This window comes from Aquarana catesbeiana, linkage group LG08, assembly GCF_042186555.1.
Source record: "Aquarana catesbeiana isolate 2022-GZ linkage group LG08, ASM4218655v1, whole genome shotgun sequence".
NCBI lineage: Eukaryota > Metazoa > Chordata > Amphibia > Anura > Ranidae > Aquarana > Aquarana catesbeiana.
Window position 1 is genome coordinate 307387811 of NC_133331.1, and position 16841 is coordinate 307404651.

At 44.3% G+C, this 16841-nt stretch overlaps 1 protein-coding gene across 1 annotated transcript in view; it reads right to left on the bottom strand.

Annotated features, from left to right (window-relative positions):
* The window catches only part of LOC141106911 (uncharacterized), a 37204-nt gene extending 26110 nt beyond the window's left edge, over positions 1-11094 (bottom strand). Inside the window, 6 exon segments of the mRNA XM_073597841.1 lie at positions 7762-7881; positions 7884-9089; positions 10209-10347; positions 10448-10585; positions 10705-10802; positions 10919-11094. Of these exon segments, the coding sequence (XP_073453942.1) occupies positions 7762-7881; positions 7884-9089; positions 10209-10347; positions 10448-10585; positions 10705-10802; positions 10919-11003 (1786 nt within the window). The 5' untranslated portion in view covers positions 11004-11094.
* Between the last annotated feature and the right edge of the window lie 5747 nt (positions 11095-16841).

Genomic DNA, 16841 nt, shown 5'->3' on the forward strand with positions numbered 1-16841 from the left:
ACAGAACAGTGGGAGGAAGAGGACTTCCTTACCTCTGAAGGTCCCCTTTATCCAGATACTAGTATTCCTGCAGGCCCGCCGATCACACAGGAAGGAGGAGGATTGTGTCAGCATGGAGGTGGAGGATAACACTCAGCATCAGCAGCAGTCTTCAAGGGATCGTTTGCCGTCCCCAGAAACCCATGGAGTTGTACAAGGCTGGGAGGAGGTGGTTGAGGATCATGTGATCCTTAGTGACCCAGAGGACTCAGGATTGAATGCCTCTGCAAACTTACGCTGCATGGTCTCCCTGATCCTGCAAAGCCTGCGAAAGGACCCTAGGATTCGTGGTATCATAGAGAGGGATCATTACTGGCTGGCAACCCTTCTTGATCCATGTTACAAGGGTAAGGTTGCAGAACTTATCCAGCCTTCGCAGAGGGAGCAGAGGATGAAACATCTTTGGGAGGCCTTGCAGAAAGGATTGTGCAATGCGTTTCCAGAGCCTGGGAGGTTACAATTTCCTGGTGCTGGACAACGTGTTGCTGGGGCTTCGTTCAGTCACAAAAAGAGCGGTGGAGAAGGTGGCTGGCTTTCAGACAATTCTTCAGTCCTCAGCGCCCAGGTCTGATTGGTTCCAGCAACCATCGCCAGCGTTTTACTTACATGGTGCAGGAATATCTAGGGGCAAGATCAGACTTGGAGACCTTTCCACCAGAACATCCACTGGGTTACTGGGTCTTGAGGTTGGACCACTGGCCAGAGCTTGCTCAATATGCAATTAAGCTACTGGCCTGTCCTGCATCCAGCGTTGTTTCTGAACGCACATTCAGTGCTGCTGGAGGCTTTGTAACCGATCACAGAGTGCGCCTGTCCACAGACTCTGTTGATCGGCTCACATTCATAAAAATGAATCAGTCTTGGATCACCAGCTACCAAGCACCTGATGCTGATGTAACCGATTGATTTTTCTATGGATGTGGGATCCCTTGAAGACTGCATATGCTGAGTGACTATCCTATTATGCTGAGTGACTATCCTATTCCTCTTCAATCTTCATGATGATAGTTTCTAGGAATATTTTTGGTTCAGGGCACCACCACCACTGCCTAAGGCCCAATTTTTCTGCCCCTGTTTAACAGGGGCATGTAATTACAATTTTTGATCTAATATTTCACAGCAGGGCCTGTTCCTGCGCTCAACAAAAGTATCTGTGAGGCTTTACAGTTTTGTGCCACCACCACCGCTTAAGGCCCAATTTTTATGCCCCTGTTTAACAGGGGCGTGTAATTACAATTCTTGATATAATATTTCACAGCAAGGCCCGTTCCAGTGCCCACCAACAGTAACTGTGAGGGCTTAAAGTGTTCTGGTACCACCCAATTTTCCGCAGAGTGTATAGGGCAGGCTGTATAGTATATACAGGCGGTCCCCTATTTTCAAGCATCCGACTTACAAACGACTCCCACTTACAAACGGAAAGAGACAACAGGAAGTGAGAGGAAATCTACCCCTAGGAAGGGAAATTCTCATCTAAGAGTTAATATGGGAAAAAGGTGTCTCCACTGATACTTTATCACCAATCCTTGTTTCCCTAACAACCCAAAATTTTCAAAATCCAATTGTCATCGGGACAGAAAGTGAGGTGAAACCTTCTGAACAGACAGCAAAACAAATGTTACAGGGGTGATAACCCTTCCCTATGTTATCCAAAAAGCTTAAAAATAGATTTTTTGGCTGGAGCTACACAAACAAAATGTACCTGTTCCAAATTACAAACAGATTCAACTTAAGAACAAACCTACAGTCCCTGTCTTGTTTGTAACCCAGGGACCGCCTGTATACTGCTGCTGTTCAGAGTATATAGTACGGTGACCAGACGTCCCCGGTTTCTGGGTACAGTCCCCGGACTGAGGGTACGGTCCCCGGACCCCATCTGTCCCCAGTTTTGTCCCCTCTTTTGCCGCGGGCACTTGGGCAGGCAGCCCCCCCGGTGGATATGGGCCGCGTTGGCTGTGAGAGGAGTCAGATTCGTGGTCGCGGTAGTATTTACAGAGCTGGAGAGGAGGAGCTGGAGCGGCTGTGTGCTACTGTAGCTGCCACTCCTCCTACCCATTTGTCAGTTGAAGATCTGCCGCAATCCCGGGGACACATGACCGCCCCCTCTCCCAGCATCCCGCCCCTCTCCTCCTACCTCTACTACTCCCTCTTCCAATCACTCTCCCGACAGCATAGGGGAGAGAACAGAGCACAGCATTCCTCCCCCCTCCCTCCTGTACTGCAAGGAACTATGGGTATTGTAGTCCATAGGGGCGGGATTGCCTGGAGCTACAGAGTGTAATGATTACACTCTGTAACTCCAGGCAATCTCGCCCCCTTGGACCACAACATTCATAGTTCCTTGCAGTACAGGAGGGAGGGGGAGGAACGCTGTGCTCTGTTCTCTCCTCTATGCTGTCCGGAGAGTGATTGGAGGAGGGAGCAGTAATGGCCACAAGCACAAGAAGCAGGCGAGTTTGTGTGTATTATAACATAATAAGTAATTTTTTTCCTTCACTGGTGGGCACTGATAGGCGGCACTGATGGGCACTCATGCAGTGGCACGGATGGACACTGACAGACACTGATAGGTGGTACTGATAGACGGCACTGATGGGCACTGACAGGCGGCACTGAGAGGCAATGACACTGATAGGCGGCACTCATAGGCACTCATGCAGTGGCACTGATAGTGCACTCATGCAGTGGCTCTGATAGGCGGCACTCATGGGCACTCATGCAGTGGCACTGATAGGCGGCACTCATGGAGCAGCACTGATAGGAGGCACTGATGGGCACTGATAGGCAGCTCTGAGAGTCAATGGCACTCATAGGCGGCACTGATAGACGGCACTGATGGGCACTGACAGGCGGCACTGAGAGGCAATGGCACTGATAGACAGCACTGAAGGGCACTGACAGGCGGCACTGAGAGGCAATGGCACTGATAGGCGGCACTCATGGGCACTCATGCAGCGGCACTGATAGGCGCCACTGACGGGCACTGATAGGCGGCACTGAGAGGCAATGGCACTGATAGGTGGCACTGATAGACAGCACTGATGGGCACTGACAGGCGGCAGTGAGAGGCAATGGCACTGATAGGCGGCACTGATAGATGGCACTGATGGGCACTGACAGGTGGCACTGAGAGGCAATGGCACTGATAGGCTGCACTCATGGACACTCATGCAGTGGCACTGATAGGCAACACTCATGGGCACTGATGGGCACTGATAGGCGGCACTGATATGCGGCACTCATAGACGGCACAGATGGGCACTGACAGGCGGCACTGAGAGAAAATGGCACTGATAGGCAGCACTCATAAGCACTCATGCAGTGGCACTGATAGGCGGCACTGATGGGCTCTGATGAGTCTGAGCTGATGGGCAGTGATGAGGCTGCATTGATGGACACTGAAGAGGCTGCATTGATGGGCACTGATGAGGCTGCATTGATGGGCACTGATCATGGTGCATTAATGGGCACTGAACTGATCAGGCTGCATTGATGGGCACTGGTGAGGCTGCATTGATTAGCACTGGTGAAGCTGCGCTGATGGGCACTGATGAGGCTAAGCTTATGAGCACTGGTGAGTATAATACACTCTTCAAATGCTTTAAAATGCATGGTTTTCCCTTTTATGAACAAGAAAATAAGTTATATGTTATGCGGTTGGGCTGGTATAATAATGCTATGGGGCTGGTATGAAATGATTTCCAGAAAAAACGTATATATCATACAATCATTACATAAACACATACCACATATACTGCATATATAATTTGAGGAAAATATGCTTATAAAATAGTTTACTGTTTGCCAATAAAAAAATAATATATATATATGTCCCCGGATTTCATTTAAAAAATCTGGTCACCTTAGTATATAGGGCCTGGGGGCCCCACGCCTTTTTTTTTTTTTTTTTTTTTTAATTAGGGTGCGGGGTTCCCCTTAATATCCATACAAGACCCAAAGGGCCTGGTAATGGACTGGAGGGTACCCATGCTGTTTTTCTCAATAATTTTCATCCATATTGCCGGGACCCGACATTACATTACAGCCGCAAGCAGTTTTAAATGACTTTTATTCCTTTTTGTGCAGGGACTGTTCTAAGCACAGGAAACACGCGCCACTTTACAGGCATACTATAGACACCCCCCAGGTATGATATTTAAAGGAATATTTCACTTTTATTTTTTCACTTTAAGCATTATTAAAATCACTGCTCCCGAAAAAGGGCCGTTTTAAAAAATTTTTTTTGCATTGATACATGTCCCCTGGGGCAGGACCCGGGTCCCCAAACACTTTTTAGGACAATACCATGCAAATTAGCCTTTAAAATTAGAAATTTTGATTTTGAACGTTCGAGTCCCATAGACTTTAACGGGGTTCGCGCAATTTTTTTGTCTGTTCGCATGTTCTGCCGCGAACCGAACCGGGGGGGGGGGGGGCTGTTCGGCTCATCCCTACACAGAAGCCACGCCCTGTGTCACGCGTCATAGTGTGAACGGGTCCAAAAAGAAGGGGGACGCTCTTCTATTAATTTATTTTTACCACAACCCCAACACTGGAGGAAGAGCACAGAGAGAAGCTGCAAAGGGAGGCACAATTTGTGAGAGTGGGATCATTTGGAGTGCCTGGGGATCCAGGACTGATAGCCGATCACCGAATACCAGGAAGTAGAGGGGGAGGGGCAGTCACCAGTGCTGTGAGGAGCACTGGTGATATTTTAATGATGAAAGAATTGTGGAATTTAACGTGTTTATGCCAAGCTCCCGTATGAAGTGTGACAATTTAATTCCCGGAATGCCCATGACGTAGCGCTTTGGTGGTGAATCACACAACCATTCCCCCCTCGACCATGTTGACTAATGCCTATTACACAGATTAGAAAATTGGACGAAAATTACAGCTTTCAGAGCAATCGTTTGATAATCTGATAATCGCAGTTCCGCTAAAAATCGTAGATCGCCGCCATTACTAGTAAAAAAAAAAGAAATAATAAAAATGCCATAAATCTATCCCCTATTTTGTAGACGCTATAACTTTTGCGCAAACCAATCAATATACGCTTATTGTGATTTTATTTTTTTACCAAAAATATGTAGAAAAATACATATTGGCCTAAACTGAGGAAGAAATTTGTTTTTTCAATTTTTTGGGGGGGGGGATATTTATTATAGCAAAAAGTAAAAAATATTGTTTTTTTTTTTTCAAAATTGTCGCTTTGTTTATAGTGCAAAAAAATAAAAACCACGGAGGTGATCAAATACCACCAGAAGAAAGCTCTATTTGTGCGGAAAAAAAGGACGTCAATTTTGTTTGGGTGCAACGTCGCACGACCGCGCAGTTGTCAGTTAAAGCGACGCAGTGCCGTATCGCAAAAAATGGCCTGGTCATTAACGGGGAAAATATTCCGGTTTGTAAGTGGTTAAACAGCGGGAGGTCGGCTTTAAGATAAAAGTGGTCTCTGCGGCGGATTCGCCGAGACATCACTTTTATCGGCGGCGGGAGAGGTGCCCCCTCCTTTCGCCACGCCCCGGTCGTCTGGGCGATTTAAGGAGGGGTGGGAAGACGTCCATGATGACATAAGGCGTGGACAGTCAAAAACACAAAGGACGGATGCAAATGTTGAAAATGAAAAGGTTACGGGAATTTGTCCGGAGGCAGAGACCGGAACTCTGTCCAGACAAGTGGATTCTCCAATACGACCACATGATGCGGTAAGTTCTCACGAGTTCCTGGCCCAGAAATCCATTCCGAAACTTGACTATCCACCTTATTCCCCTGACTTAGCAGCCTGCGACTTTTAGCCGTTTCGAAAATTTATCAGTCCTGATGAAGTGAACTGTGTTTCATGAAACGCGTTGGGATTATGATCTTCTTCATTCTCTGTGCTATTGGATAAAATGTATATTATACAGTATTTCTTCATGAAGTATCATGTACCAAGAAGGAATTGATCAATCAGGTGTATACCTTTTTTGGCGCATTCTTCTGTTTTTAATCTTTTCATTCTGCTGTATATAATAAAGTACTGATCTTATATTTTTTTATATATATTGGTGTTGTGACCTCCTTAAAAATCCCAGGGGCAATGTTTTTTGTACTTATCTGTAAGTGTTGTTGGGATGGAGGCATTTGAACCTGTGTGGTAAGTGCCACCCTTCAGCATATCTCTACGTTTAATGTCCGTAGCTGTTCCTCATAACTGAGGTCCTCCAGCCCCGTTATTAGCTTTGATGCCCTTTCTCTGGACTCCCTCCAGTACCAGCACATCCTTCCTGAGGATTGGTGACCAGAACTGTACAAAGTTTGGCTCTGGCAAGCAATAGGAGTGTGATTCTTTCCACTAACCACCAATGTATGGGGCCATTCTTCAAACTGACCACCAAAGTATGGGGCATTCTGTATACTGGCCACCAATGTAAGGGACATTGCGACCACCAATGTAAGGGAAAATGTTTTTCACTGACCAGCAATGTAAAGAGACAGTTTTCCAAGTGGCCACCAATGTAATGGGGGGGGGGGGGGGGGGTTATTCAAATTGACCACAAATGTAAGGGACATTCTGACCATCTATGTAGGGGACATTTTTCCCACTTACCACCAATGTAAAATGTGGCACTTCTGCACCCACCAACAATGTAAACGGGGGCTGATCTCCACTTACTGCCAATGTATGGGGGTTCTCCTCCAATTACCACTAATATAGGGGGATACACTGAAGACATGACTGACGTACTCTCCAAGCAACTGAAGGGGATGAGTTCTGTATCACCGATGAAGATAATGACTGTGAAACTATGGAATTTATCACGCTGACCATGAAGAGAAGAACCAAGATGGCAGCAATGGGAATATTCTGTATGGCATTTGCAGTGGTTCCGTGTATCATAAAATATATTATCAGACACACGTGTCGAACTGGACTTTCTGGACTCTCCATCTCACTAACAAAACACCAATGGAAGACTCTATAAACTGGGCCCACTCCGATCACCACATCAATGGATGACTCTCTATGAACTGAGGACATTCCAATCACCACACCAATGGATGACTCTCTATGAACTGAGGACATTCCAATCACCACATCAATGGATGACTCTCTATGAACTGATTCCCATTACCAATCATCTAAAATTGTGGTCATTTGTAAAAAGGGACCCAAAAAGAATATTGTAAAGAGTAGATCTTTCTTTTTTATTTTGGAAAACCAAAATATGAGACTAAAACACAATAATATAACCCACAATTAAGTTGCAGTAAAAGAAATAAAGTTTAATAATAATTATTCTTTAGTTGGTCCAATGAAAAGCTAGCTCTTTCAGTAAAATAAGAAAGATGTGCAGAGTCCAATAAAAAGTTTGGCCCATTGGATTGCCGTATTTGCCCATGTATTAGCACAGTTTAGTACTATGGTGCGGTCTCCGGGTGTGGGCCCCAGGCAGCATTGTATCTTTAGAGGACCATATTACTATACTTCCTGCAGATCTACATCCATCACATCACACCCGGAGAACACCATTATACTTTTGCAATGTTCCCAAATACACCAATTTGACCATAAAAAGAATATTAGGCTTTGTGAATAGTCTGGTGAACAATAAGTGATATTCTTTAACCGAAACATGTTACACATTCTAAATACAAGGTAGGACACACACGTTCTCTGGTGGTCACTCTTGCCTCAATATCCATTTCTCCGATCAGAACGTAAAAAATGTTGTTAGTCTATGTGAATTTTCTGATGTCGGTCAAGGGCACTTTTCCGGATAAAACTTTTCCCGCACACTGAACACGGAAAAGGACGCTCACCTGTGTGACTTCTCTGGTAATTTTTTCTCTCTGAGGGAAAGCTTTCCCACACTCTGAGCATGAAAAAGGACGTTCACCGGTGTGAATTTTCTGGTGTTTAAAAAGGTTTCCTTTGTCTTTGAAACACTTCCCACACTCTGGACATGAATAGGGATGCTCACCCGTGTGTATTCTCAGGTGTTGAGTAAGTCTTTCCTTCTGAATAAAGCGTTTCCCACACTCTGAACATGCGTAGGGACGCTCACCCGTATGAATTCTTTGGTGTTTAAGAAGGTGTTCTTTCTGAATAAACCCTTTCCCACATTCTGAGCATGAATAAGGACGCTCACCGGTGTGAATTCTCAGGTGGTTGTTAAGCTCTCCTTTTTGAACAAAAGCTTTCCCGCACTCTGAACATCAATAGGGACGTTTACCCATGTGAGTTCTCTGGTGTTTAAGAAGGTTTCCTTTTTCATTGAAAGACTTCCCGCACGCTGAACACGAAAAAGGACGCTCTCCCGTGTGAAATCTCTGGTGTATAACAAGTTGTCTTTTCTGAGTGAAAGATTTCCCACACTCTGGACACGAGAAAGGACGCTCCCCCGTGTGAATTCTCTGGTGAATAACAAGGTCTCCCTTCTGAGCGAATGATTTCCCGCACTCTGAACACAGATAAGGCCGCTCCCCCGTGTGACTTCTCTGGTGAACAACAAGTTCTACCTTCTGAGTAAAACATTTCTCGCACTCTGAACATGAAAAGGGACGCTCACCGGTATGAATTCTCTGGTGTTTAAGAAGGTTTCCTTTGTCACCAAAGCATTTGCTGCACTCAGAACATGAGAAAGGACGTTCTCCTGTGTGAACTCTCTGGTGACTGATAAATTTGCTTTTCTGAAGGAAAAGTTTCCCACACTCTGGACATGAGTAAGTCTTATAACGTTTCTGTTGTATAGGAGGCTCTCTGGTTTCTTTTAAAGATTTTGCAGACGCTGTACGTGACAAGGAGAGCTCAATTGTGTGAGATCCTTCATGGTTTAAAGAAGATTCCTTGGGATTAGATGGATCTGTTGATGTATCTGTGCTGTGAGATTCAAGAATAATAGTATGTGGATCATCAGAAGATTCCTCAGGATCAGAGAAATCCCATGATCTCTCTATATGATAGGTTTTATGATGTATTATTTGTGTAATGCGTTTTACTCCGGGAGAACATTGTGATGTGGCTTTATATTCTGAAGATATATTTTTCGAGACATAGTGTCCACCTGTAGGAAATCAATAGTCAAATGGCATTAGAAATCTTCATTCCTTTATTTCAGGAAGTCATATACAGTATTTTTTGTCTAACACTCTACAGTATCTCAGAGCTCCGGCATGGAACTGGGTGCAATCATAACATAAAATATCAATACAAACCAGATAAAGGATAAAATACACCAAAACCAGACTAGGTAGGTGTTTGCTTTAATGACATTGTTAGAATGAGAACAGCGATGGGCCTTCCTCCACCGCATTTATTGGAAACAAGAAACACTGGATTTACTGAAGACTGAGGTGGACCTTTCATATGGTATGCAATAGTGATGGACGATTTACTAGATACAGGGACCACATGGCATCTCCAAAGGGTGGCCCATAATATTAAGTGTATGCAATGCTACAGGTAACTGTAAGAGGCTGTTGATTTAATATAGGAGGTCATCTGTACAGTGTCTTCAACTCCTCAATTAGAAAACTATTACATTAAGGAATGGAGATGGACCTTTCATATGGTGTACAGTATCTCCACCTCATTTGTTGGGAACATGACATTATATTGAGGAATGGAGATGGACCTTTCATATGGTGTACAGTATCTCCACCTCATTTGTTGGGAACATGACGTTATATTGAGGAATGGAGATGGACCTTCCATATGGTGTACAGTATCTCCTCCCCATTTGTTGGGAACATGACGTTATATTGAGGAATGGAGATGGACCTTTCATATGGTGTCCAGGATCTCCTCCTCATTTGTTGGGAACATAACAATATATTGATCAATGGAGATGGACCTTTCATATGGTGTACAGTATCTCCACCTCATTTGTTGGGAACATGACATTATATTGAGGAATGGAGATGGACCTTTCATATGGTGTACAGTATTTCCTCCTCATTGGTTGGAAACATGACGTTATATTGAGGAATGGAGATGGACCTTTCATATGGTGCACAGTATCTCCTCCTCATTTGTTGGGAACATGACATTATATTGAGGAATGGAGATGGACCTTTCATATGGTGTACAGTATCTCCTCCTTGTAATTATTTAAATACATACTTAATACTCATAGAAGAAAAATAAATTGTGAACTTTTTTGCATTTAGTAATTTTTACTTACTTGTATTGATATAAAGTGAAGATTCCTCCTGTTCACTTTTCATAACCATCTTCTCCTCCTGCATAGACTGCTGATGTCCACTCACCAACGTCTCTTCCTCCTCTTTTACCTCAACTTTGATGTCTTTCAGTTCTTCATCCTGAACCCCAAAATGATAAGATTGATAAAACTGTCAATAATAAATATATATATAAGAATGTTATCTCGTAGTTTAAGATCTATTGCCAAATCCTCTTTACCTGAGAGATGTTGGGATCTTCCTGTGTGAAATCCTGGGAATATGGAGGATAGACATTCTCCATAGACTGTTGTTCTCCACTAACGATCATCTTTTCTTCCTCTTCAATTTCAACTTTGATGCATTTCAGCTCTTCCCTCTAAATCCCAAAGAAGATAGAGTAGAGATTTGTAAAAAAAAGAACAAGAGATTATGTAGAATAATGTCCTCTCATAGCGTAGAACACATTTTTAGGTCTACGTGGTCATTCCCACCTACCTGATGATGGTGAGGGATGGTGTGATCTTCCTGTGTGGAATCCCGGGAATACAGAGGACGGGGACATCTCTCTGGTGGGTTCCCATTACTGGATCCATCTGTAGGAAACACACACACTGACTGAATACATTGTTTCTATGTGTTTATCAGATGATGGGGGATCTAGGTGGACCCTCCGTACTGCTCTCTCCTTTACAATAAAGTCTCCTCTTACCCGGTGATGTGAGAGGCGGCTGATTCTTCATCATGACATCCTTGTAGAGATCCTTGTGTCCTTCTAAATACTCCCACCCCTTCATGGAGAAATAGACAGTGACATCCTGACACCTTATAGGAACCTGACACACAGAACAATACAGTCCCAGATAATGTCCCAGAATTCCCGGCACCGCTCACCTCTTCTGCCAGCAGCTCAGGGATCTTGTTGGTGACTTCTAGAATCTTCTTGGCCCTGGTTACCTCTGTTGTCAGGCAGTGAGGTGGAGGCACTGTGATGGGAGATGTCCTGTAAAGACGGCTGCTGGGTGTTAATGGATCTCCAGATTTTTTTTCACTACTTTATAATCCTGTGTACAGAGAGAAAATAACAATTATCACTACAGACTTCCCAGAATGCTCCTCACCTCTCCGCTCAGGTCTGTGCTTTATTAATAGAGATGAGTGATGTCATGTGACCTCCCAGAATCCTCCTCACCTCCTCCTGATCTATACAGGACTCTCCTCTCTGTAGACGGATATCAAACCAAGAAATGATCTGGACTGTACTGGGATTAATAATATCTGCAGTAGAAATGAGCTTAAGGTTTCGATCTGAACACGAGTTTGGACTGAACATTAGCTGTTCAGGCATTTGGATGGCTGTCCAAACATTTACCTGTTCGGCAGGATTTGAACATTATGTATAATAGTGAAAACACTTCCAATATTATACATGACAGCTTCATGCTGTGAATGGTTGCTAAGGACACTGGTGGGTGCCGGGACCTCTGAGTCCTTAACAACCAGTGACATCACTGACCCTCTTTAGTGGTTGAGACTATGTTCCTCCATAGTTCTGACACCTTATACAAGTTCTTATCTATAGTACAAGTCTCATTCATTTCTCTAAAACCAAACCAGAGATTCCCTTTAAAGTGCAATGCTAACCAAAATATTTGATTTTGGGTTTGGATTGGCTGAAGAGGATTAATTAACTATAATAAGGATTTCTTCTGTCTGCATCACCATTACGTAGGTAGTTCTTCCCTCACTTCCTGCGATGATGAGTGCAAAAGAGAGCAGGATTTGAGGAGAAATAAGCCTAATGGGGACACGCCACCAAAATAGGTCTGGAGGGCATTTTTGCTGTGATTGATACTTGGGATCACATGACAGAGATGGGACAACCAGTCAGGTTTTGGTGAGGGGCCAAAGAGAACCAACAATCCTCCATCAACAAACTGTGAGGTACAGAATTTCAACATCACTTCCATCAAATCACCAAAATCGGGAGCTTTATCCCCAATTCTATGTACTGTAGGGATGTTCATTCCTTCTGCTGCCTTGTTTAGAACTTAGTGCCTCTCCTGAGCTAAAACAGAGGGATACTTTTTAGTATGGGTGGATTAAAGGTTTAGTGTAGTATAAGATTTTGGATAGGTAAATAAATAGTATCGTTTTTATGGTGGTCCAAAGAGAGGGACAACTGAGAAGATAAGAGGAACTTTTTGATCTCGTTGCTCCGTATATGGATGGACAGTTGGATAAATGGTTCTATATTTAGGATGTATCCAGTCTATAAACCAGAGGCTCTGGATGGACAGTTGGATAAATGGTTCTATATTTACGATGTATCTGGTCTATAAACCAGAGGCTCTGGATGGACAGTTGGATAAATGGTTCTCAATGTAGGATGTATCTATGTAAATATTACAATACACTATATATGTGTATATCAGCATCTTATGGAGATAAAAGACATCACAGTGACTATGGAGGAAGAGGACGGACATGACGGGGGGATTACTGGGTGTAAATATAAAATAATATCTTATTACCTCCTCTACTGCCAGTTCCAGCAATGTCTCCTCTGTACTTTTTTCTTACATCACCTCTGACCCGGAACTTCCTGTTTTACTTACGTCACTTCCTGTCTTTGCGTTCCACAGATAATAAGTGAGATCACCACCTGGTGGGGAATATAAATACTGCAGCCTGTGTTGTCCCTCCGTACTTCAACGGCTGCTCCATTGTGGCCTCTTCATCATTGCGGTTGTATAAATGATACCTCACAGAAACCTAAGTATTCCATAAAAATAATGAAATGCAATCATTTTAGTATATTTTTATTTATTTATAAGGATTTTTTTATGTTAATAAATAGACCCCATCAAATTCATATAGTTCACATTTGTTGTTTTGCAGTTTAGTGCTTCAATAGAAAAGTTTAGTTTAGGGGTCCAAACCTTCTTCTAGTAGACACTAATTGTACAATAAAATAGAAAAAGTGTCTGTAGACCTGAACTAAGGCCCATCTTTGGTTTAGTCTTTTCTTGGAATGTAGCTGAATATGAAATGTTACACGGGACTCTTCACGGTTGACCACTATCATGTAGTTCCTCATACCCACGTATGGACTGATCATGGGTTCCTGGCTGAACCCCTCATATCTCATATATGGTATTGTCACCATTGTTTGTATACTGCCTACGATGACACTTCTATTTATGTGCTTGACTTTGTTACCCTACAATGTTATATTGTTATTAAAAAAAATCAAAAAAATTATTGAAACAGAAAAAGTAGTTGTAAACCCCTCCATATCCCCAGTGAAGTGACCGGCCTCAGGTGATACACAGAGACGAAACAAATCCTCCTATATAAGTTGTACCTGTTTATCTACAACACCTTTCTCCTCTACGTCTATTCAAAGTGCAACATTTATGAAACTTGCCTGAGCTTCAAGAAAGCAGGGGGCGGGGAGCTGAAGTTACACTCTGCAGAGCTCAGTGTGAGCTGATTGGAGGGACGGGACACACCCCTTTCACACAGCACACAGGAACAGATCTGAGGCTGTTAATCACAGGTTGTGTGCTGGAGCTCCCTTCCCCTGTCACCTTTTACCTCTTGGTGTCAGGAAAACTTGTGATGCATATAGCAGAGGAAGGAGGCAGCAGACAGAAATGACACTTAGTGCTCTTGAAATGAGACAAGTACGCACTATAGAGGGATATGCTTTGTTCATATTTCATGTCTGAGGTTTACACTTTGTATAGCTTTCTGCCCGTACCCCTGTATGGACAGGCAGCTGGTGAGCTGCAGGAAATGTCAATGGACTAGGAGGGTATTGATCAGCATCCTCAAAGTCCATTTAGAAATACAAGCTCTTGGAAGATGGGACTTGTAGTTTATTCAGTCACAGATCTTTGTGAACTGCTACAGGGAAGAGGAACCCCCCACCCACTGTCAAAGTGGGGCTCAGGGTTTGAGGGGGGCTGGCATTTAGCAACATGTTACACCCTAAAAATGGATGTAACTTGTAGTATGTTGCTAAAGGTGAACTTATCCTCGAACCTCTTCCTGATGTAACACATATACGGGGGGGGGGCAGGAGAAGTTGGCCAAAATGCATGTAAGGGTCCACCAACACCCCCAACCCTTTATAAGGATCTAAATGCCATGAGGCAGAGATGGGCTTTCAGATATTGTGACCACTATGATTGGCTGTCCCAGAGGTCACATGATTGAAAACTCCTGATTGCAAGTATGCATCGGGAGCTGCCCATGACATCTTAGATATTGTGCTGGGAATGTGCAGCGAGCGTGCTCCCTATAGATGCGTAAGGCCCACCTGCCCAGCAGTCACGGACAACCAAATATATTAGATGTACAGAGGAGGTGTGCAGGGCTGGACTGGCCTACTGGGATACAGGGAAATTTCCATGTAGGCCGCCTGCCCTGGGGCCTGCTTTGATCTGTGGCTGCAGTGCTCCCGCCTCCTCCTCTTCTTTGTCACACACAGCGGGAGCACTGTGTGTCACGGAGCTGGGTCTGTGTGTTGTCAGCGGCGCTGTTACAAGGTCCTGCCCACCTAGATCAGCTGGTGTGATAGTAGATTGAATCTGTGTTCAGCCTATTACACGAGCCGATCTAGGGGGGCAGGACCTTGTAACAGCGCCGCCGACAACACACAGACCCAGCTCCGTGACACACAGCAGGAGATGTCCACTGTGTATGTGATCAAGAGCAGGCTATAGTGAGTCTGCATTCATAGGCACAGTGAGGCCACATTGATGGGCACATTGAGGCTGCATTGATGGCACAGTGAGGCTGCGATTTTGGGCACAGTGAGGCTATGATTATGTGAACATTGAAGCTGCATTGATGGGCACAGTGAGGATGCGATTTTGGGCACAGTGAGGCTATGATTATGGGCACATTGAGGCTGCACTGATGGGCACAGTGAGGCTGTGATTATGGGCACAGTGAGGCTGTGATTTTGGGCACAGTGAGGCTGCATTGATGGGCACAGTGAGGCTGCAATGATGGGCACAGTGAGGCTGCGATTATGGGCACATTGAGTTCAATAATGGGCACAGTGAGGCTGCGATTTTGGGCACAGTGAGGCTGCAATTATGGGCACATTGAGGCTGCTTTGATAGGCACAGTGAGGCTGCTTTGATGGGCACATTGAGGCTGCTTTGATGGGCACAGTGAGGCTGCATTGATGGGCACTGGAGAGACTGCATTGATCTCTTGTACCATGTCTGCAGTCTCTGACTTTCTCTTGTCTTATATCATGTCTGCAGTCTCTGAGGGAGTCTGGAGAAGAGTCAAGAGTGGGAGCGCCACCTGGATGGGGGTCACGGGAGAAGTCAGAGGTGTGCGGACTGTGGAAAAGAGACTTTAGGATAAAACCACAGCCACCAAGCTGGAGCCGACTGACTGATCCCCGCACGGGGCACCGGAGAGGAGGTCAGTGAAAGTGCCACCAGGCCAGTCTGAGGGGGGTCACTGATGTAAGGGGGGCGTAAATACAATAATGTAAAGGGACACTGATATAAAGATTTCCCCCTTATATCAGTAACCCCCCCCCCTTACCTTAGTGGATTCTTTCTGCGGAAGGTGGTCTCCCCCCTCCCCTCACGTTCCCAGAGTTCCTGGGGTCCCCCTTGATGATTGACCACTGTTACCACTTTTAACTGGAATTTTCTTATATATATATATATCCCTAGCCCTATGTGCTTTAATATCTGTCTATCTATACATAATACACTCTTCAAATGTGCTTTAAAATGCATAGTTTTCCCTTTCATGTACAAGAAAATAATGACGTTATGATTTTGGGCTGGTATAATAATGCAATGGGGCTGGTATGACATTTTTTCCAGGGCTGGTTTATATTCCCAGTCCGGCCCTGGAGGTGTGGTGCTAAAATTACTGCCTATGATCTGATGTTCGCGGTGATACCTCCCATGTGCGGGACGATCGCTGTGTGCATGCATGCGCTTGTCTTTGCACGCGAGGATGGGGGGCACTTTAATACATTTTTTTAACATTATTTATTTTGTACACTGTCGCTTTATTATTTTATCACTTTTATTACTGTCTGAAGAAATGTAAACATCAATGACAGCAACAGGCATGTGACATGTGACAGGTACTCTTTACAGGGAGATATATGGGATATATGAGAGCCTAGATCCCTCCTCTGCACTTAAAAGCATTCAAAACCGCCAAGATCGGCGTGATCGACTTTTTGATTTTTAAAAATGGAGCCGTTGCGGTAACCCGGAAGTGATGTCACGTCATTAGAAACGGTCTGATCCCTCGCGCTACCAAGTGAACAAATAAACGAAGTAAAATGAATTTAAAGCTGAGGTTCACACAAAAATTGAACCTCAAAAAAATTGAGAGGGAATAATAAAAATCATACGTAATTTGGAAGCACCGTAAAGAGTACCTGTCACGTGCCTACTGCTGTCATTGATGTCATGGCATTTAGATCCTCTTACATGATCAGGAAGAGGTTAAAGTATAAGTTCACCTTTAGCAACATGCTACAAGTTACATCCATTTTTAGGGTGTAACATGTTGCTAAACGCCAGCCCCCCTCAAACCCCGAGCCCCACTTTGACAGTGGGTGGGGGGTTCCTCTT